This window comes from Gobius niger, assembly GCF_951799975.1.
Source record: "Gobius niger genome assembly, chromosome: 13".
NCBI classification, from domain to species: Eukaryota; Metazoa; Chordata; class Actinopteri; order Gobiiformes; family Gobiidae; genus Gobius; species Gobius niger.
Window position 1 is genome coordinate 1154954 of NC_136864.1, and position 22420 is coordinate 1177373.

General features: G+C 41.0%; 1 protein-coding gene across 1 annotated transcript; it reads left to right on the forward strand.

Moving 5' to 3' along the window:
* Positions 1–2783: 2783 nt before the first annotated feature.
* Positions 2784–22374, forward strand: nr2f5 (nuclear receptor subfamily 2, group F, member 5; the record flags this gene model as incomplete). Its single annotated transcript, XM_079570222.1, has 4 exons — positions 2784–3342; positions 10988–11268; positions 14042–14288; positions 22055–22374. Exons 1-4 carry the CDS (start codon positions 2985–2987, stop codon positions 22372–22374), a joined length of 1206 nt encoding a protein of 401 aa, XP_079426348.1. The 5' UTR covers positions 2784–2984.
* Between the last annotated feature and the right edge of the window lie 46 nt (positions 22375–22420).

Consider the following 22420-nt stretch of genomic DNA (forward strand, 5'->3'; position numbering starts at 1 on the left):
AAAATGTGACAAAAAAATGACAAAAATGTGACAAAAAAATTACCAAAAAAACGACAAAAATGTGACAAAAAAATTACCAAAAAAACGACAAAAAATGACGAAAAAATGACAAAAAAATTACAAAAAAATGACAAAAAAATAACAAAAAATGACAAAAAAATTGCAAAAAAAACAAAAAAAATGTGACAAAAAATGACAAAAAATGACTAAAATGTGACAAAAAATGACAAAAATGTGACAAAAAAATGACCAAAAAAACTACGTAAAAAATGACGAAAAAATGACCGAAAAAATGACCAAAAAAATGACAAAAAAATGACCAAAAAATGACCAAAAAATGACAAAAAAAAAGGACAAAAATGTGACAAAAAAATTACCAAAAAAACGACAAAAAAGGACGAAAAAATGACAAAAAAAATAACAAAAAATGACAAAAAAATTGCAAAAAAATTAAAAAAAAATGTGACAAAAAATGACAAAAAAAATGACTAAAATGTGACAAAAATGTGACAAAAATGTGGCAAAAAAATGACAAAAATGTGACAAAAAAATGACAAAGAAACGACAAAAAATTACAAAAAATGACACAGGCTGAAGGTCTGACTCCAGAGAACCACAGGCTGAAGGTCCCAGAGAACCACAGGCTGAAGGTCTGACTGCAGAGAACCACAGGCTGAAGGTCCGACTGCAGAGAACCACAGGCTGAAGGTCCCAGAGAACCACAGGCTGAAGGTCTGACTGCAGAGAACCACAGGCTGAAGGTCTGACTGCAGAGAACCACAGGCTGAAGGTCTGACTGCAGAGAACCACAGGCTGAAGGTCTGACTGCAGAGAACCACAGGCTAAAGGTCTGACTCCAGAGAACCACAGGCTGAAGGTCTGACTGCAGAGAACCACAGGCTGAAGGTCTGACTCCAGAGAACCACAGGCTGAAGGTCCGAGCAGAGAACCACAGGCTGAAGGTCTGACTGCAGAGAACCACAGGCTGAAGGTCTGACTGCAGAGAACCACAGGCTGAAGGTCTGACTGCAGAGAACCACAGGCTGAAGGTCTGACTGCAGAGAACCACAGGCTGAAGGTCTGACTCCAGAGAACCACAGGCTGAAGGTCTGACTGCAGAGAACCACAGGCTGAAGGTCTGACTGCAGAGAACCACAGGCTGAAGGTCTGACTGCAGAGAACCACAGGCTGAAGGTCTGACTGCAGAGAACCACAGGCTGAAGGTCTGACTCCAGAGAACCACAGGCTGAAGGTCTGACTGCAGAGAACCACAGGCTGAAGGTCTGACTGCAGAGAACCACAGGCTGAAGGTCTGACTGCAGAGAACCACAGGCTGAAGGTCTGACTGCAGAGAACCACAGGCTGAAGGTCTGACTGCAGAGAACCACAGGCTGAAGGTCTGACTGCAGAGAACCACAGGCTGAAGGTCTGACTCCAGAGAACCACAGGCTGGAGCGATGGCTGAGGAACCAGCAGCTGGGGCGGCGAGTTTTCTGGCTCGAGTTATTAAAATGTTAAATTAAAACGAGTCTTTTGAACGGCTCTCGGAAACAAACAGATCCCAAAGACTCGGCTTCAGAAAAGAGTCGTAAATCCTATCGCTAGAAACTGACAGTTTTTCAACAATAGCCTGTAAATGCTGATTATCTTTCATTATCTTTCATTATCTTTCATTATCTTTCATTATCTTCCTCAACCTCACAGAGCTACGGGTTTGTGACGACTCTAAGGAACCGTTCTTTTTCTACACAACAAATGTTCCTCGTTCCACAGTTCATCCCTGAAGCTGAAGCTGGACAGATGTTGAGTCTGTTTCTGAGGGTTTTCTTTACCTCTTACCACCCGCCTAACCCTCTTTGGCTGTTATATAGGCCTGTGTAGCACCTCATTTGAAAGCTAAGACCCACAAAACTGATCTTTTTACTCGCGTTGTTGCAGTGTTGTGGCACCTTTTGTATGTTTTATTTTTTTAATTTTTGTGACATTTTTGTCGACTTTTTGTCACTTTTTGGCTGAATTTTTGTCAATTTTTTGTCAATTTTTTGTTGAATTTTTTTCAATTTTTTGTTTTGTTTTTGTGACATTTTTGTCGAGTTTTTGTTGATTTTTTGTCACATTTTTGTTGATTTTTGTTGATTTTTTGTCACATTTTTGTCATTTTTTTGTTGAATTTTTTATTGATTTTTTTGTCACATTTTTGATGCGTTTACATCCTTGTTTTCTTCTCATTTTTTGTGGCTATTTTGTGCTTTTGTCCCAAGAAGCTTTTTGATTCGGTTAAAGCCAAACTGGAGAAAATAGGATCCGTTCAGGTGGGAGTTAAGAGGTTAAACAGCTCTGACACAATTTTAGAAACGGAAAACCATAAAATAAGAAACACTGTTTAATCCCACAGGCTCCGGCCTAATAATAATATTTAAAATAATAATATTTAAAATAATAATATTTAAAATAATAATATTTAAAATAATAATATTTAAAATAATAATATTTAAAATAATAATATTTAAAATAATAATATTTAAAATAATAATACTAATAATAATAATAATAATAATAATAATAATAATATTAAGTTTCCAGCTGACTGAAGCCGTCAGTCAAACTCGGAGCCGTCCAATCAGCGGCTCGCTCTCGTGCGCGCAGAGACTCGGCCCAATCAGGCCGTGCGGCCCGCTCCTTATTCGGTCATGACTTCCTTATAAGGACGCGCTGTGGGCGGGGCCACGCTGACCCAGAGGCCGTGCGTGGACCCGGGGCTCAGTGTGGCACGGAGCCGCTGCGGGACGAGGACGTAACGCCGTGGATGTGACGCCGGAGCCGGTTACCTGTTACCTGTTACCTGCCGCGGGACTTTTATGGAGACGCTTGTTTTGGATCGTTCACGCGCGGATGTTTCCGACTCTGTGACGCTGTGACGCGGAGGACGCGGAGGACGCGGAGGACGCGGAGGACGCGCAGGACGCGCAGGACGCGCAGGGAGCATGGCAATGGTAGTAAACCAGTGGCAAGAGAACATCCCGGACCCGCAGCTGCAGATGTGCGGGCCGGACCCGGCGGGCGGCCCGGACACGCCGAACGGATCCACCCCGGGCACGGACGCGCTCTCCGGGGACAAGCTCCCCAACGTGGACTGCATGGTGTGCGGGGACAAGTCCAGCGGGAAGCACTACGGCCAGTTCACGTGCGAGGGCTGCAAGAGCTTCTTCAAGCGCTCCGTGCGCCGCAGCCTGACGTACACGTGCCGCGGGAACCGGGACTGTCCCATCGACCAGCACCACCGCAACCAGTGCCAGTACTGCCGCCTCAAGAAGTGCCTGAAGGTGGGCATGAGGAGGGAAGGTAAGAGCGCTGATCCTCCGGCGGGCTGTGCGTAACGGGGAGGTTAATGCGAGACTTACCTAACGGAGAGTTTTCAGACGACTTTACTTTAGAACAGAGAGTTTTAACAAGAGTTTAATTTAACAGTTTTAATAAGAGTTTAATGTTCGTGAGCACAGAGACACGACTTTAATGAACAAACACAAACATCCAGAAATCTCGTTCCAAACTCCCGGACTCGTGCCTCCTCTGTGACTGACCTCTCCAAGGCTGCGTCCGGCTGGTCCTTTACGCACGGAGACGGGACCACCTGTCCCTCCGTGTCCCCCCTGTGTCCCCCCTGTGTCCCCCCCGTGTCCCCCTGTCCCACCTGTTTACGGCCCGGTCTGTTATGTTTGTGTCACTTAAAGGCACTGTTTGAAAAGCCTTAAATTTAAATCGCTTCATTTTTTTATTCTGATAAGTTGATCCAGATGACGCTAAGTTTCTGTTTCTGCCTGGGTTTAAACGTGTTAAAGGCGTGGATTAGTTTTGTTTAAAGTGTTTTTTGGGGTTTGCCGACACAAAGCCCTGTCCGGTCCGCGCGCGCTGAGCTACATCCAGACTTTAACTTCTCGAGTCCAGTTTTTGCTTTAGCCTCACACGGGGCGGACCGGCCATATGTGCTGTGTTCTGGAAGAGCAGAGAGGAGCCACCGGTCCCGCCTTAAAAGAGCTTTACCCAAATCTAAAAGCTGAAAGGAAAAGGATCAAAATAGTGAGGATGAAAACATGAGAAAAAACACAACAAGAAATGATAAAAACTGTGTGTGACAAAAATGTGACAAAAATGTGACAAAAATTCAACAAAAGCTAAAAAAAAATGACAAAAACTCAACAAAAAAGTGACAAAAATTCAACAAAAACGTGACAAAAAAGTGACAAAAACTCAACAAAAAAGTGACAAAAATTCAACAAAAAAATGACAAAAACTCAACAAAAATGTGACAAAAAAGTGACAAAAATTCAACAAAAAAATGACAAAAATTCAACAAAAACGTGACAAAAATGTGACAAAAAAGTGACAAAAAAGTGACAAAAATGTGACAAAAATGTGACAAAAATGTGACAAAAATGTGACAAAAATGTGACAAAATTTCAACAAAATTTCAACAAAAATGTGACAAAAAAGTGACAAAATTTCAACAAAAAATCAACAAAAAAATGACAAAAAAGTGACAAAAATTCAACAAAAACGTGACAAAAAAGAAAAAAAAAGAAAAAAAACATCCAAAAGTTGACACAACACAGCAACCGCGCGAGAAAACAGGTCCGTTTTGTGGGTCTTAGCTTTCAAATGAGTCAAAAGAGGACAGAATGCTCTCGGTTCAGGCGGGGGGTAAGAGGTTAAAACATGTATTTGTGGAAGTGTCACATTTACGCTGATTTGGACCAGGCTGGTCCGAGTCCAGGGCTGTGTTTCAGTCCCGGTCCGGCCCTGTCAGAGTCCAGGGCTGTGTTTCAGTCCCGGTCCGGCCCTGTCAGAGTCCAGGGCTGTGTTTCAGTCCCGGTCCGGCCCTGTCAGAGTCCAGGGCTGTGTTTCAGTCCCGGTCCTGTCAGAGTCCAGGGCTGTGTTTCAGTCCCGCTCCGGCCCTGTCAGAGTCCAGGGCTGTGTTTCAGTCCCGGTCCGGCCCTGTCAGAGTCCAGGGCTGTGTTTCAGTCCCGGTCCGGCCCTGACCTCACACTGTGGAGGGGGCGGGACATGAAGGACAGACGCTTCACGGAAACGATAAAACACTTTAAACCAAATCAAACCTCTTTCTCTCCACTTTAACCCAGCGCATTTGTCCAGTTCAGCTTTACCCAAATCTAAAAGCTCCTCGACTGTGATTTACCGCCTACAGGCCGGCCTCATCTGGAAGCTAAGACCTATAAAACTTTCGGCGCCATTTTGACACTTTTTGTTTGAGTAGAACTTCTTAACCCCTTAACTCCCACCTGAACCGAGCACGTTTTCTCCAGTTTGGCTTTACCCCAATGCAAAAGCTTCTGGGAAAAAGGTGAGGAAATAGCAACAAAACTGAGACGAAAACAATGATGGAAATGTGATAAAAATGTGACAAAAATGTGACAAAAAATGTGATAAAAATGTGACAAAAATTTGATAAAAAATTGACGATAAAATAAAAAAAATTTACAAAAATTTGACCAAAAAATGACCAAAAAATGACAAAAATGTGACAAAATGTGACAAAAAAAGCTTTACCCAAATCTAAAAGCTCCTCGACTGTGATTTACAGCCTACAGGCCAGCCTCATTTGAAAGCTAAGACCTATAAAGCTTTTTTGTTGCTTTGTTATTGCGTATTTTTGTCACTTTTTCTTCTCTTTTTCGTTCAGTTTTTCCCTCTTTATTATTGTGTCGTTGTTCTGGGCGACTAAAACTCATGTCCCGATATATTTAGGTTGAATATCGATATATCCGATATAAATACTATCCCGATATTGTTTCTGCAAAGTGAGATCTGTGAATGTAATGTTCAGTCAGAGTCGCTTTATTGAAAATTCACTGTAAAAATGTAACATAAACACTGTAAAACAAAGCTCCGTGAGGTCACATTTAAATAAAAAAACAAAAAACATCTTAAATAAAAATAAGAGAAAACAAAGTAAAGAGCTCAGTTTAAACTTGACGTTACCTGTTTCTTTTTGTTCATTTCACGATATGATCTAATCCCAGATCTCATTTATCGGCCAGCCCTAAATGTTGCTGTTCCGGCATGTTTTTGTCGCTCTTTTGTCCTGTTCTCATCGTTTTTGTGTTGTTTTTTTGTGGCTTTTTCATCCTCCTTTCATTGTGTTTTTGTCACTTTTCTTCTTGTCGCTTTCGTCGCCATTTTGACACTTTTTGTTTGAGTAGAACTTCTTAACCCCTTAACTCCCGCCTGAACCGAGCACATTTTCTCCAGTTTGGCTGGAAAAAAGGTGTGAAAATAGCAACAAAACTGAGACGAAAACAATGATGGAAATGTGACAAAAAAGTGACAAAAAATTGAAGAAAAATGTGACCAAAAAATGACAAAAAATTATTTAAAAATTGAAAAGATTTGATGAAAAAAATTGACGAAAATACGACAAAAAAGTGACCAAAAATTGACAAAAATGTGAGGAAAAAATGACACAAAAATGACAAAAAAGTTACAAAAATGAGTTGAATACCGAACAACAAATAATGGAAAACCTGATGACTTGAGGAAAAAGATCCTCTCGGTTCAGGCGGGAGTTAAGAGGTTAAACGAGCTCTACCTGATTTGACTTCTATAAATGGAATGACATTTATTTGACTTTTTTTTTAGTGTAATATCGTAATAATAATATAATAACATTTGTGCGAAAAACAAATTCAGAAACAATTTCATGAACTTTCAAGCTATTTTTCTTTTCTCTTCATTTTTGTGAAAGTGAAATGTTTGGACTTTAGATGCTACAGATCTGTGAGGAAAGTTATGTTTGGTTTTACTTTAGTGGACGCTGGAGACAGGGGTTCAGAGGTCAAAGGTCAGCCCTGATCCTGCCCTTCAGGAGCTCAGGGATTTGGATTCTCCAGGTTCAGGGCGATCATGGTATCGGTTCAGTATCGGACATTTGGAATCGATACCGAGTTCTTTTTTTGTCACATTTTGTTGCATTTTCATTCTTGTTTTTTGGACGCTCTTTTTCAAAGGTTTTTAGATTTGTGTGAAGTCAAACTGGAGGAAATGTCCACGGTCCTGGTGACGGTTCAGAGGTTAGACGTTTCTTCGTGCTGAAACGGTTTTTGAAGTAGTTTAGTAAAGTACTTCCATATCAGTGACGTCAGGAAACTCACTTCTATGAGATGAGAGAATTATAGATGCAGGAATGTGACGGGAGTGACGACGGCGTTCTTATTCAACACTTTGATGAGACTTTGTATTGTGAATATCGGCCACAGAGTTACATTGTAAACATGTTCTGCCGGTGCCTCTGGATTTTTTCAATGAAAAAAAAGGGCCTGAGCTCAAAAAAGGTTGAAAAACACTGTTCTCGTAAACACAGACTCAAACAGTGCAAAACTGAGTGTGTGACGAGTGTGTGACGAGTGATAATTTCGTCGACTAAAATATTTAGTCTTAATTTTAGTCAAAGTGATATTTTTGTGACAAAAATTGGACTAAAACTAAATTAAAAGTTCCTCATGAGACTAAAACTGTGACTAAAATGTCCAGATATTTTAGTCGACTAAAATCAGACTAAATAAAAATGAAAAGGAGAGACTAAAATCATCCAAACTTGTATTGAGCGTCTGAAAGAGCCTCAGATCATGTAAAGGATCAGCTCTGAGCTTTGTTCATGTGGAGCAGAAACATGAAGCAGAGGAACAACATTAAATATGATTAGAATGAAGATTATCAATGCAAAGTCCAATAAATTAGTCTTAAATTTAGTCGACTAAATTTACTTGCAATTTTAGTCGACTAAAGGCGAGTGTGTGACGAGTGTGGCCCTCGAGGACACTCAGGGCCAGGGTAAAGTTTATAGTTTTTGTTTGTTTTATTTTATTGAACCAGGAGATGAAGAATCTCTTTTACAGGGGAGTCCTGACCCCAGAGGTGAACCTATTGTACATGTTTTTAGTGGTAGGGGAAAGCTACACAGACACAGAAAGGCCCCGACCAGGTGGGAAACAAACCCGGGACCTTCTAACTGTGATGCCCGAGCGCTAACCACTGAGCCCCCGTGACGCCCAGTTTGTGACAGAGCCAGAGTAACTGTTTTGTTCCTGTGATCGTTAGCTTGTTCATGTGATCGTTATCTTGCTCCTGTGATCGTTAGCTTGTTCATGTGATCGCTAGCTTGTTCAATAGCTTGTTCCTGTGATCGTTAGCTTGTTCCTGTGATCGTTAGCTTGTTCATTAGCTTGTTCCTCTGATCGTTAGCTTTTTCCTGTGATCGTTAGCTTGTTCATGTGATCGTTAGCTTGTTCCTGTGATCGTTAGCTTGTTCCTGTGATCGTTAGCTTGTTCATGTGATCGTTAGCTTTTTCCTGTGATCGTTAGCTTTTTCCTGTGATCGTTAGCTTGTTCATGTGATCGTTAGCTTGTTCATTATCTTGCTCCTGTGATTGTTATCTTGCTCCTGTGATCGTTAGCTTTTTCCTGTGATCGTTAGCTTGTTCATGTGATCGTTAGCTTTTTCCTGTGATCGTTAGCTTTTTCCTGTGATCGTTAGCTTTTTCCTGTGATCGTTAGCTTTTTCCTGTGATCGTTAGCTTTTTCCTGTGATCGTTAGCTTGTTCATTATCTTGCTCCTGTGATTGTTATCTTGCTCCTGTGATCGTTAGCTTTTTCCTGTGATCGTTAGCTTGTTCCTGTGATCGTTAGCTTGTTCAGTAACAGTAACTATTTACTCAAGTAATGTTGCTTTGAAACGAGTAAAGGTTTAGCGACAGAAACAATTCCTGAAGCAGAAGTTAAAAAGTAGAAAAAGTTACTCGAGTACTCTGAGTAACTGAGCGGAAAAGATTTATTTTCAGTGACGACATAAATGTGTGAAACAAAACATGAAATCCTGAGGAAAAACTAAATCATTCTAAAGAACGAGGAGCACGAGACCAACGAATGGAGCAAAGTAACAAATATTTTTACTCAAGTAGAAGTACCGTATGATAAAACTACCACTAAATTACTTCTAAAAGTGACCTGTACTTGAGTAAATGTAACTAAGCTTTTGGGATGTTTTATTGTTTATTTTAGTCTCTTTGTCTGCACTCGCTCCCGTCTTTAGCCGCCGCTGTCTCCCACACAGGAAATGACCATATTTGGATTACAGCGTCTCTCCTGCTACACGTGGATCCCAAACCCGTCAGTGTTTGTGAATGATCCTGGTAAAGAGAGAGTTTGTTCTATTTTCGTCAGTGACCCGGGACCGTGAGGATGATTTCACAGATCAGAGCCATAATCTGCTGACCTCAGACGCCCTGACTCGCTATGACGTCCATCCAAACACACACACACACACACAAACACACAAACACACACAAACACACTAGAGCTCGTTTACTCTGAGCATTTTGATTCAAACTGTGGAGGTCGTCACTTTTTTGTCCTGTTTTTGTTGCTTTTTCATCCCTTTTTTGTCGAAGCTTTTAGATTTGGGTAAAGGTCGACTGGAGAAAATGTGCTCGGTTCAGGCGGCGGGTTCGGGGTTAAAGGAAGTGACTTGTTTTAGTTTAGGGATCGGAAAAAGAATCGTTCAGGTCGTTCAGTATCGGTATAAACAACGTAACGCAAAGTCCAGCAGAAGCCTCTCCGTGTCTGTGATCGTTAGCTTGTTCCTGTGATTGTTAGCTTGTTCATTAGCTTGTTTCTGTGATCATTAGCTTGTTCCTGTGATCGTTAGCTTGTTCATTTGCTTGTTCCTGTGATCGTTAGCTTGTTCCTGTGATCGTTAGCTTGTTCCTGTGATTGTTAGCTTGTTCCTGTGATCGTTAGCTTGTTCATTAGCTTGTTCCTGTGATCGTTAGCTTGTTCCTTTGATCGTTAGCTTGTTCATTTGCTTGTTCCTGTGATCGTTAGCTTGTTCCTGTGATCGTTAGCTTGTTCATTAGCTTGTTCCTGTGATCGTTAGCTTGTTCCTGTGATTGTTAGCTTGTTCCCGTGATCGTTAGCTTGTTCATTAGCTTGTTCCTGTGATCATTAGCTTGTTCATTAGCCTGTTTCTGTGATCGTTAGCTTGTTCCTGTGATCGTTAGCTTGTTCATTAGCTTGTTCCTGTGATCGTTAGCTTGTTCCTTTGATCGTTAGCTTGTTCATTTGCTTGTTCCTGTGATCGTTAGCTTGTTCATGAGATCATTAGCTTGTTCATTAGCCTGTTTCTGTGATCATTAGCTTTTTCCTGTGATCGTTAGCTTGTTCATTAGCCTGTTTCTTTGATCATTAGCCTGTTCCTGTGATCGTTAGCTTGTTCATGAGATCATTAGCTTGTTCATTAGCCTGTTTCTGTGATCATTAGCCTGTTCGTTAGCTCGTTAGCTTGTTCCTGTGATCATTAGCCTGTTTCTGTGATTGTTAGCTTGTTCCTGTGCTCGTTAGCTCGTTCATTAGCTCGTTAGCTCGTTCCTGTGCTCGTTAGCTCGTTAGCTCGTTAGCTCGTTCCTGTGCTCGTTAGCTCGTTAGCTCGTTAGCTCGTTCCTGTGCTCGTTAGCTCGTTAGCTCGTTAGCTTGTTCCTGTGCTCGTTAGCCTGTTCACTAGCTCGTTAGCCTGTTCATTAGCTCGTTAGCCTGTTCGTTAGCTCGTTAGCTCGTTCCTGTGCTCATTAGCCTGTTCGTTAGCTCGTTAGCTCGTTCCTGTAACTGTTAGCTGGTTCCTGTGATCATTAGCTTGTTCCTGTGATCGTTAGCTTGTTCACTAGCCTGTTTCTGTGATCATTAGCCTGTTTCTGTGATCATTAGCTTGTTCCTGTGCTCGTTAGCTTGTTCCTGTGATCATTAGCTTGTTCCTGTGATTGTTAGCTTGTTCCTGTGATTGTTAGCTTGTTCCTGTGATTGTTAGCTTGTTCATTAGCCTGTTTCTGTGATCATTAGCTTGTTCCTGTGCTCGTTAGCTCGTTCCTGTGTTCGTTAGCTCGTTAGCTGGTTCCTGCATCAGTAACTCCGCCCTCTGTTGCAGCGGTGCAGCGCGGCCGGACCTCCAGCTCCCAGAGCAGCCCGGGCCAGTACCTCCCGAACGGCTCGGACGCCTACAGCGCTCAGCCGTACCTGTCGGGCTTCATCTCGCTGCTGCTGCGGGCGGAGCCGTACCCCACGTCCCGCTACGGAGCCCAGTGCATGCAGGGAAATAACCTGATGGGCATCGAGAACATCTGCGAGCTGGCGGCGCGGCTGCTGTTCTCCGCCGTGGAGTGGGCCAAGAACATCCCCTTCTTCCCCGACCTGCAGCTCATGGACCAGGTACGGACGGTTCTTCTGCAGAAGGAGGAACATGGAGAACGTCTCACTGACGTCAGGAGAACGTCTCACTGACGGCAGGAGAACGTCTCACTGACGTCAGGAGAACGTCTCACTGACATCAGGAGAACGTCTCACTGACGTCAGGAGAACGTCTCACTGACGTCAGGAGAACGTCTCACTGACGTCAGGGGAACGTCTCACTGACGTCAGGAGAACGTCTCACTGACATCAGGAGAACGTCTCACTGACGTCAGGAGAACGTCTCACTGACGTCAGGAGAACGTCTCACTGACGTCAGGAGAACGTCTCACTGACGTCAGGAGAACGTCTCACTGACGTCAGGAGAACGTCTCACTGACGGCAGGAGAACGTCTCACTGACGGCAGGAGAACGTCTCACTGACGTCAGGAGAACGTCTCACTGACGTCAGGAGAACGTCTCACTGACGTCAGGAGAACGTCTCACTGACGGCAGGAGAACGTCTCACTGACGGCAGGAGAAAGTCTCACTGACGTCAGGAGAACGTCTCACTGACGTCAGGAGAACGTCTCACTGACGTCAGGAGAACGTCTCACTGACGTCAGGGGAACGTCTCACTGACGTCAGGGGAACGTCTCACTGACGTCAGGAGAACGTCTCACTGACGTCAGGAGAACGTCTCACTGACGTCAGGGGAACGTCTCACTGACGGCAGGAGAACGTCTCACTGACGTCAGGGGAACGTCTCACTGACGTCAGGGGAACGTCTCACTGACGTCAGGGGAACGTCTCACTGACGTCAGGAGAACGTCTCACTGACGTCAGGGGAACGTCTCACTGACGGCAGGAGAACGTCTCACTGACATCAGGAGAACGTCTCACTGACGTCAGGAGAACGTCTCACTGACGTCAGGAGAACGTCTCACTGACGTCAGGAGAACGTCTCACTGACGTCAGGAGAACGTCTCACTGACGTCAGGAGAACGTCTCACTGACGTCAGGGGAACGTCTCACTGACGTCAGGAGAACGTCTCACTGACGTCAGGAGAACGTCTCACTGACGTCAGGAGAACGTCTCACTGACGTCAGGAGAACGTCTCACTGACGTCAGGAGAACGTCTCACTGACATCAGGAGAACGTCTCACTGACGTCAGGAGAACGTCTCACTGACGTCAGGGGAACGTCTCACTGACGTCAGGGGAACGTCTCACTGACGTCAGGAGAACGTCTCACTGACGTCAGGGGAACGTCTCACTGACATCAGGAGAACGTCTCACTGACGTCAGGGGAACGTCTCACTGACGGCAGGAGAACGTCTCACTGACGTCAGGAGAACGTCTCACTGACGTCAGGAGAACGTCTCACTGACGTCAGGAGAACGTCTCACTGACGTCAGGGGAACGTCTCACTGACGTCAGGGGAACGTCTCACTGACGGCAGGAGAACGTCTCACTGACGTCAGGAGAACGTCTCACTGACGTCAGGGGAACGTCTCACTGACGTCAGGAGAACGTCTCACTGACGTCAGGAGAACGTCTCACTGACGTCAGGAGAACGTCTCACTGACGTCAGGGGAACGTCTCACTGACGTCAGGGGAACGTCTCACTGACGTCAGGACCTTCACTCTATGAGTATAGGGCTTGTTTAGATCGATAACATAATTGCATAATCATCATTTTATTTCAGTGAAGCAGCGATTTCTAGGGATGGACCGATACCACAGGCTTGTCCTCATACTCGTACTCGTTCATGAGGCCCCGATACCAGAAACCGACACCATTTGACCTACGAGGCGCAGCTACGAGGCGCAGCTACGAGGCGCAGCTACGAGGCGCAGCTACGAGGCGCACCAGAGTCTGAGCTGGATTTAACCAGAGCTTAATGTTGTTAGCGCTGCAGCGTCTGCAGTGTTTACAACATACAGGCTAACGTTGCTAACGTTGCTAACTCGTGGCTAGCGCAGTTTAAGCCATTCTGACGCCGTTTTATGCCCAGGGGTTTATTCATCTGAAAAACTAACCCAGCGACTAAAAAGTCCTCAGAAAATCCAGATGAAAGACATACAGCATGTTTATATTGAGGGAAAATGAGCTGCAGCAGAACAATGAAAACGCTGTAGCTTCTCGCTAAGTTACTACAAACACACGAGAAGATCTACAGGAGCTGAAGTAAAGACGAAAAGAGACCATTTAAGAAACATCTCAATACTATTGTTAAATAAAAACACATAAATGAATAAAGCTCAGGCATTGGGAGCTTTAGGACATGGGCTTTTCTGTCTATGATGGACAGAGACATAAAAATAAAAAAATATATTGAATGAAAATAAAATAAATAAATAAATGGCATCAGCACAATTCTAATATAACGGCTCTTAAATGTGTCAAATACTTTACTTAAGGAAATGTACATGAGTAAATTAACTAATTACAAACCAATCTGCTGTGAAAAAAGTAAGAACGTTGAAGTAAACGCCTTGTACTCGTATCGGTATTCGGTATCGGCGAGTACTTAAATCAAAGTACTCGAATCGGTTTTAGAAGAAGTGGTATCGGTGCCTCCCTAGCAATTTCAATGAAGAAATGTTGGGCAGAAAAGTTTTTTTTGTTGCATTTTGAAGCTGCTGATGTCACTTCCTGTCGGTGTCTAATAAGAAAGTGAAGCATAAACATCACAAAAATGGCCAAACTAAGGAAAGCTGGGAACAAGCTTTATCCAAATCTGAAATATAATCGTGTTAACTCTGTCTAGTTTCTTGAGAGCAGACCTGACCTCCCCTCGCTCTCCTGCAGGTGGCGCTGCTGCGGATGTCCTGGAGCGAGCTGTTTGTGCTGAACGCGGCGCAGTGCTCCATGCCGCTGCACGTGGCGCCGCTGCTGGCGGCGGCCGGGCTCCACGCGTCGCCCATGTCGGCCGAGCGCGTGGTCGCCTTCATGGACCACATCCGGGTCTTCCAGGAGCAGGTGGAGAAGCTCAAAGCTCTGCAGGTGGACACGGCCGAGTACTCCTGCCTCAAGTCCATCGTGCTCTTCACCTCAGGTCAGAACCTCCTCAGCAGCAGGTCTCACATCCTCCTCAGCAGCAGGTCTCACATCCTCCTCAGCAGCAGGTCTCACATCCTCCTCAGCAGCAGGTCTCACATCCTCCTCAGCAGCAGGTCTCACATCCTCCTCAGCAGCAGGTCTCACATCCTCCTCAGCAGCAGGTCTCACATCCTCCTCAGCAGCAGGTCTCACATCCTCCTCAGCAGCAGGTCTCACATCCTCCTCAGCAGCAGGTCTCACATCCTCCTCAGCAGCAGGTCTCACATCCTCCTCAGCAGCAGGTCTCACATCCTCCTCAGCGCCTCAGCTTTAGCGCGTTAACCTCTTAACTCCCACCTGAACGGATTCCATTTTCTCCAGATTGGAATGACAAAAATGACAAAAATCAGATGAATAAATGACAAAAAAGTGACAAAAAAATGACAAAAAAGTGACAAAAAAATGACAAAAAATGACAAAAAAGTGATGAAAAAATGACAAAAAAAGTGATGAAAAAATGACAAAAAAGTGATGAAAAAATGACAAAAAAGTGATGAAAAAATGACAAAAAAAGTGATGAAAAAATGACAAAAAAGTGATGAAAAAATGACAAAAAAGTGATGAAAAAATGACAAAAATGTGATGAAAAAATGACAAAAATGTGATGAAAAAATGACAAAAAAGTGACGAAAAAATGACAAAAAAGTGATGAAAAAATGACAAAAAAAGTGATGAAAAAATGACAATTTGATGAAAAAATGAAAAAATTCTGATGTAAAAATGGAAAAAAATGTGATGAAAAAATGACAAAAAAGTGACAAAAAAATGACAAAAAAGTGATGAAAAAATGAAAAAATTCTGATGAAAAAATGACAAAAATGTGATGAAAAAATGAAAAAAAGTGATGAAAAAATGACAAAAAAGTGACGAAAAAATGACAAAAATGTGATGAAAAAATGACAAAAATGTGATGAAAAAATGACAAAAAAGTGATGAAAAAATGACAAAAATGTGATGAAAAAATGAAAAAAAGTGATGAAAAAATGACAAAAAAGTGATGAAAAAATGACAAAAATGTGATGAAAAAATGACAAAAAAGTGATGAAAAAATGACAAAAATGTGATGAAAAAATGACAAAAATGTGATGAAAAAATGACAAAAATGTGATGAAAAAATGACAAAAAAGTGATGAAAAAATGACAAAAATGTGATGAAAAAATGACAAAAAAAGTGATGAAAAAATGACAAAAATCTGATGAATAAATGAAAAAAATGTGATGAAAAAATGACAAAAAAGTGACAAAAAAATGACAAAAAAGTGATGAAAAAATGAAAAAATTCTGATGAAAAAATGGAAAAAAATGTGATGAAAAAACGAAAAAAAAGTACACATAAAAGTGATGAAGAAATTTCAAAAATGTAATGAAAAAATGACAAATATGTGATGAAACAATTACGGAAAAGTGATTGAAAAAAAATTATGAAAAAGTGACGAAAATATGATGAAAAAAAGACAAAAATCGGATGAAAAAATAACGGAAAAGTGATGAAAAAATGACAAAAATCTGTTGAAAAAATGACAAAAATTGGTAGGAAAAAAGTTACAGAAAAGTGGCAAAGTGGCAACAATGCAGCAACAACGTGAGGAAAAATATCCCTAAACATTTGTATTATCTTTCAAATGCGGCGCTGCACTGGCCAATAGGCTGTAAGCTCTAGTTGAGAAGCTTTTAGGTTTGGGTAAAGCCGAAATGGAGAAAATACGCTTGGTTCAGGCGGGGGGTAAGAGGTTAATTAGAGAAAGTTTAGATTTTTCTCCCAAAATTGCTCGGGCCAGACTGTTTTTAATGCAGGCTACTAGTTACCATAGGCATGCACTAGCCTAGCATTAGCACCACTAAACTCTTCAAATATAAAGACTGTATGGATTAAAAATAATATATATCTCCAGAAATCAACAACACTCTGGATAACAAGGAAATGTTTGCTAGAAGTGGAGAAAATAAATGTTGGTCCATTCCAGGTATAGCGCCTTTAACCTCTTAACTCCCGCCTGAACCGAGAGGATCTTTTTCCTCACGTCATCAGATCTTCTTCCATCATTTTTATTCAACTCATTTTTGCAACTTGTTGGTCATTTCTTGTGAAATTTTAATCACATTTTTGTATTTTATTTTTTTTTGTCATTTTTTGTCATTTTTCTGTCATTTTTTTTAATCAAATTTTTGTCATTTTTTTGTCAAATTTTTGTCATTTTTTGGTCACATTTTGTCACATTTTTGTCTTTTCTTGTAATTTTTTGTCAATTTTTTTCATTTTTTTTCATTTTTTTTCATTTTTTGTCAATTTTTGTCACATTTTTGTCATTTTTTAGTCAAATTTTTGTTATTTTTTGTCACATTTTTGTCTTTTCTTGTAATTTTTTGTCAATTTTTGTCATTTTTTTTGTCATTTTTTTTCCATTTTTTGTCAATTTTTGTCACATTTTTGTCCTTTTTTTTGTCAAATTTTGTCAATTTTTTTTTCACATTTTGTCACATTTTTGTCAAATTTTGTCACATTTTTGTCCATTTTTTGTCAGCTTCATGTGACATTTTTGTGACATTTTTGCCACTTTTTCATCCATTTTTTCTCACTTTTTTGTCACATTTCCATCATTGTTTTCGTCTCAGTTCTGTTGCTATTTTCTCACCTTATTTCCAGAAGCTTTTGGATTGGGGTAAAGCCAAACTGGAGAAAATGTGCTCGGTTCAGGTGGGAGTTAAGGGGTTAATTGTTATAAATGCTAATTACATTTTGCAGAAGAAGGTTTGGGAACCCCTGGTCTAGATGGTCATGAGGAGCAGGTTTTGTTTGGCTGGTAACACTTTAAGACCTCGCCTCGATGAGTCCGTGATCCTCGTCATGTTGGAATATACCCGTGGCTCTGATGGAATAACCTGGTCGTTCGGGACGGTCGTGTCCTCGTCTTTCCCATCAGCGCCGCCTTGTTTGAGCAGGAAGTGGCCGAGGCGTGAAAGCCGGAGATAAGGTTGGGGAGATGTTGGACGTTGGCGCAGATTCCGGCGATAAATCCTCCTCGTTTTAAGCAGCGTTTACAGTAAACAGATCTGCGGCTCAGGAGGATTAGCAGCGGCTTTTCCTGCCCTGAGTGTGGAACGGTGACCACGGGGCAGAGCGAGGGCGAGTAATCCCTGACCCGCCACGACCCGCCACGACCCGCCACGACCCGCCACGACCCGCCACGACCCGCCACGACCCGCCACGACCCGCCACGACCCGCCATGACCCGCCACGACCCGCCACGACCCGCCACGACCCGCCACGACCTGCCACGACCCGCCACGACCCCATCACACCCGCCACGACCTGCCACGACCCGCCACAGAGGAGCGGGTTTAACTCTGTCAGAGGAAAAACAGCTCTTTTTACTACAGCAGCGGCCAGGCCCTCCTTAATGTACCCATAGGCCCCGGGGCTTAAACAGAACTGTATGTAATTGAAATATCAACAATGTGATGAAAAAATGACAAAAATCTGATGAAAAAATGACAAAAAAGTGATGAAAAAATGACAAAAATCTGTTGAAAAAACGACAAAAATCTGATGAAAAAATGACAAAAAAGTGTTGAAAAAATGACAAAAATCTGATGAAAAAATGACAAAAAAGTGATGAAAAAATGACAAAAATCTGTTGAAAAAACGACAAAAAAGTGATGAAAAAATGACAAAAAAGTGATGAAAAAATAACAAAAATCTGATGAAAAAATGACAAAAATCTGATGAAAAAATGACAAAAATCTGATGAAAAAATGACAAAAAAGTGATGAAAAAATAACAAAAATCTGATGAAAAAATGACAAAAATCTGATGAAAAAATGACAAAAATCTGATGAAAAAATGACAAAAAAGTGATGAAAAAATAACAAAAATCTGATGAAAAAATGACAAAAATCTGATGAAAAAATGAAAAAAAAAGTGATGAAAAAATGACAAAAATCTGATGAAAAAATGACAAAAATCTGATGATAGTTTCTCTTATTGATACAGTTCTTTATCACTTTGCTTATCAATTCATTAAAAAATAGGCTATAAATTAGGCTATAATATGAAAAGAAATGACCTATTTTGAGGTAAACTTCAATTTCAATTCAATTCATCTTTTTTATTTGAGCATCTGAGCTCCACAAAGTTCTTCATAGGAACAGAGCTCAGCTCAGTAATCAAGAAAAAGAAAGATACATGCGTAGGTGAATCGCCAAATAGATAAATAAATAACGTGGATATGATGCTCAAAAGGAGTCAGCAGAAGCTTCAGCTTGTTAGAGCCGACCCCCTTTCGTACTTAAGAAATGGATACATTCATTTACTATGCACAAAGAAGATATGACATATAGTCATTTTGTCCTATTCTAGTGACTTTACAATCATCAATATTTATGTTACAACATTCTGCTGGTTCCAAGACAGGGAAAGAAAACTTCCTCACAGCATTTTTATAAAGCTAATGTATAGGGCTATAGGGTTAGGGTTAGCCTAACCCAAAAAATTGACAAAAAATGACCAAAAAATGACAAAAATGTGAAAAAAATATGACAAAAATGTGACAACAAAATGATAAAAATGTGACAAAAAAAAAAGACAAAATGTGACAAAAAATGACAAAAATATGACAAAAAAATGACAAAAATTTGATAAAAATGTGACAAAAAAATGACAAAAATGTGATAAAAAATGTGACAAAAAAATGACAAAAATTTGATAAAAATGTGACAAAAAATGATAAAAATGTGACAAAAAAATGACAAAAATGTGATAAAAAATGGACAAAAAATGATAAAAATGTGACAAAAAAATGACAAAAAAATGATAATGTGACAAAAAATGATAAAAATGTGACAAAAAAATGACAAAAATTTGATAAAAATGTGACAAAAAAATGACAAAAAAATGATAAAAATGTGACAAAAAAAATGACAAAAATGTGATAAAAAATGGACAAAAAATGATAAAAATGTGACAAAAAAATGACAAAAAAATGATAAAAATGTGACAAAAAAATGATAAAAAAAATTATTAAAAAATGACCAAAAAATGATAAAAATGTGACAAAAAATGTGACAAAAAATGACAAAAAAATGACAAAAAAATGATTAAAAATGTGACAAAAAATGATAAAAATGTGACAAAAAAAGACAAAAAAATGACAAAAAAATGACCAAAAAATGATAAAAATGTGACAAAAAATGTGACAAAAAAATGATAAAAATGTGACAAAAAAGTTACAAAAATGAGTTGAATACCCAACAAGAAAATGATGGAAAAAACATCTGATGACGTGAGGAAAAGGATCCTCTCGTTTCAGGCGGGAGTTAAGAGATTAAAGCGGGAGTTAAGAGGTTAAAGCGTCTCTGCTAAACCAGGAAACCGTCGTGATGAATATAATCATAAATCTAAAGTCATCTTGTGCTGTAAAGGACGATCTCTCTGAGCGGAGCAGGCGGCGACTCTTTGTCCTGTGTCTCCATCTATAATTGAAACGTGTCAGAGCGACCCCTGCCCCCCCCTCCTCCTCCTCTGCTCTGAATTATACATGGGGGGTGACGAGGGTCTGCCCTGACCTACATAACCCCCTGGTGGACGTTCTGACGGTGAAACGTGACCCCCGGCCTGTGGGGTCAGTCTGCTCTTCAGACCTGATCCTGACACAGAGGAGGAACGTCTCAGTGTCTGTGGAACATAGGGCAGCTCCATTACTGAAAAAAAAATATCACGATTATTTATGTCATCATTGAAATCATGATTATTCAAACGATTATTTGTTGCCTTTAAAAAAAAGTCTATCTTTATTTTATTTATTCATTAATCAAACACTATGATGATATTTTATGTTTTCTGGACAGTTATAAAAATACAAATGATTTCAAGTACGCCTTGATTAAAGAGAGGTCCCTGTTTCACACCTGCCCCCTGCTGGCCAGCTCTCACACCTGCGCAAGCAAACTGAGCAGTGCGGACTGATGACATCATCACACAGCGTTGTTTGTTTTTATGTCAGACAAAAGCCTGAGCCACGGCAAAAAAACTTTTTTTTTTTTTTATAAATAAGTAAAAATTTGAAGAAAAAAAAAGTAAATTGAAAAAATAAAATAAAAATAAAAACATTGGAAAAAAAGGAAAAAAAAACATACATAAACATTTGAAAAAAACAATAAAATATGTATTTATTTTTTCAATTTTTCCTTTTTTTTTCAATTTTTATTTTTATTTTTTCAATTTTTTTTGTTTTCCCCCTTAACTTTTTTCAAAAATGACCATATATGGGCGATTCCAGTGATGCCGTCTGTATCTATGTGCAGTGAATATACAGATGGAGGCAGGACACAGCCCTGGGGGACGCCTGTGCTCAGTGACAGAGGAGGAAGTTTTCACAGACGTCCTTCATCCTAAAGAGTTTAAATTTGCAGATGTTTGAGCAGTTTTCCTCCCAGAGTGAACCGTCTGTAGCCACTTCTATCAAAACCATCAGTTCCTTCATGACCTCCATGTGACCCGAGGAGCCGGGTTTGGTTTGTGTCTTGTGCTTTTTCTCTGTGATTTCCTTTTATCTCTGATCAGCGTAAAACCGTTTCAGAAGCGACTCGTGGGTTTGTTGGTTTTCTCCATCAGTGTCGGGCATTTCTCTCACGTTATGTTTCTCTAAACGAGTCTGACAGAACCTCCCTGGGCCTCAGGAGAAGCTGCAGTCAGACCTCAGTCCTGGACCTGCTGGAGGTCATTTAGAAGCTCAGGAGGATTCAGTTTTAACACTTCTGCTGTTGTGTTTTTCATGACGTCATCTCTGAACTCGCCCATATATGGTCATGTTTGAAAACAGTGAACCTCTTAACTCCCACCTGAACGGATCCCGTTTTCTCCAGTTTGGCTTTACCCAAATCAAAAAGCTGCTTGGGGAAAAAAGCACCAAAACAGCCACAAAAATTTTTAAGAAAATAAGGATGTAAACGCAACAAAATGTGACAAAAATGTGACAAAAATTCAACAAAAATGTGACAAAAATTCAACAAAAATGTGACAAAAATTCAACAAAAATGTGACAAAAAAATGACAAAAATTCAACAAAAATTCAACAAAAATGTGACAAAAAAATGACAAAAATTCAACAAAAATTCAACAAAAATGTGACAAAAATTCAACAAAAATGTGACAAAAATTCAACAAAAAATGTGACAAAAATTCAACAAAAATGTGACAAAAATTCAACAAAAAAATGACAAAAATTCAACAAAAAAATGACAAAAATTCAACAAAAAAATGACAAAAATTCAACAAAAATTCAAGAAAAATGTGACAAAAACTCAACAAAAACTCAACAAAAATTCAACAAAAATGGAAAAAAAAGAAAGAAAAAAAACATACAAAAGGTGACACAAAACAGCAACAACACAAGCAAAAAGATCAGTTTTGTGGGTCTTAGCTTTCAAATGAGGTGTTACACAGACCTATATAATGACCAAAGAGGACAGAATGCATTTGGTTTAGGCGGGTTAAGGGGGAAAACAATCTGTAGAAAAATCTTTTTGCTCCAGGTCTGACACTGAAGATTACAAAGAGCTCCACCGTCTGCGCAGTCGTCTGCTCTACAGCCTGCGCCGTGAACCACAACATCTGGCCCTTTATGTTCCATGTTTTCAAATGTCAAATAGTGTCAAATTGACTTCTCTGAATTGTACGTTTAAACACGTTAAACCTGTTTCCTGACCCGTGTCCCTGTCCCGCAGACGCCATGGGCCTGTCGGACGTGGCCCACGTGGAGAGCATCCAGGAGAAGTCCCAGTGCGCCCTGGAGGAGTACGTGAGGAACCAGTACCCGAACCAGCCCAACCGCTTCGGGCGCCTCCTGCTGCGGCTGCCGTCGCTGCGCATCGTGTCGTCGCCCGTCATCGAGCAGCTGTTCTTCGTGCGGCTGGTGGGGAAGACGCCCATCGAGACTCTGCTGCGGGACATGCTGCTGTCCGGCTCCAGCTACAACTGGCCCTACATGGCCCCGGTGCAGAGGGAGCGGCCCCTGAGCCTGCACTACAACGAGAGCGGCCCGTGAGAGGCGGGACCCGAGGCCACCGAGACGCCGGGCCCCCTGGACTTTA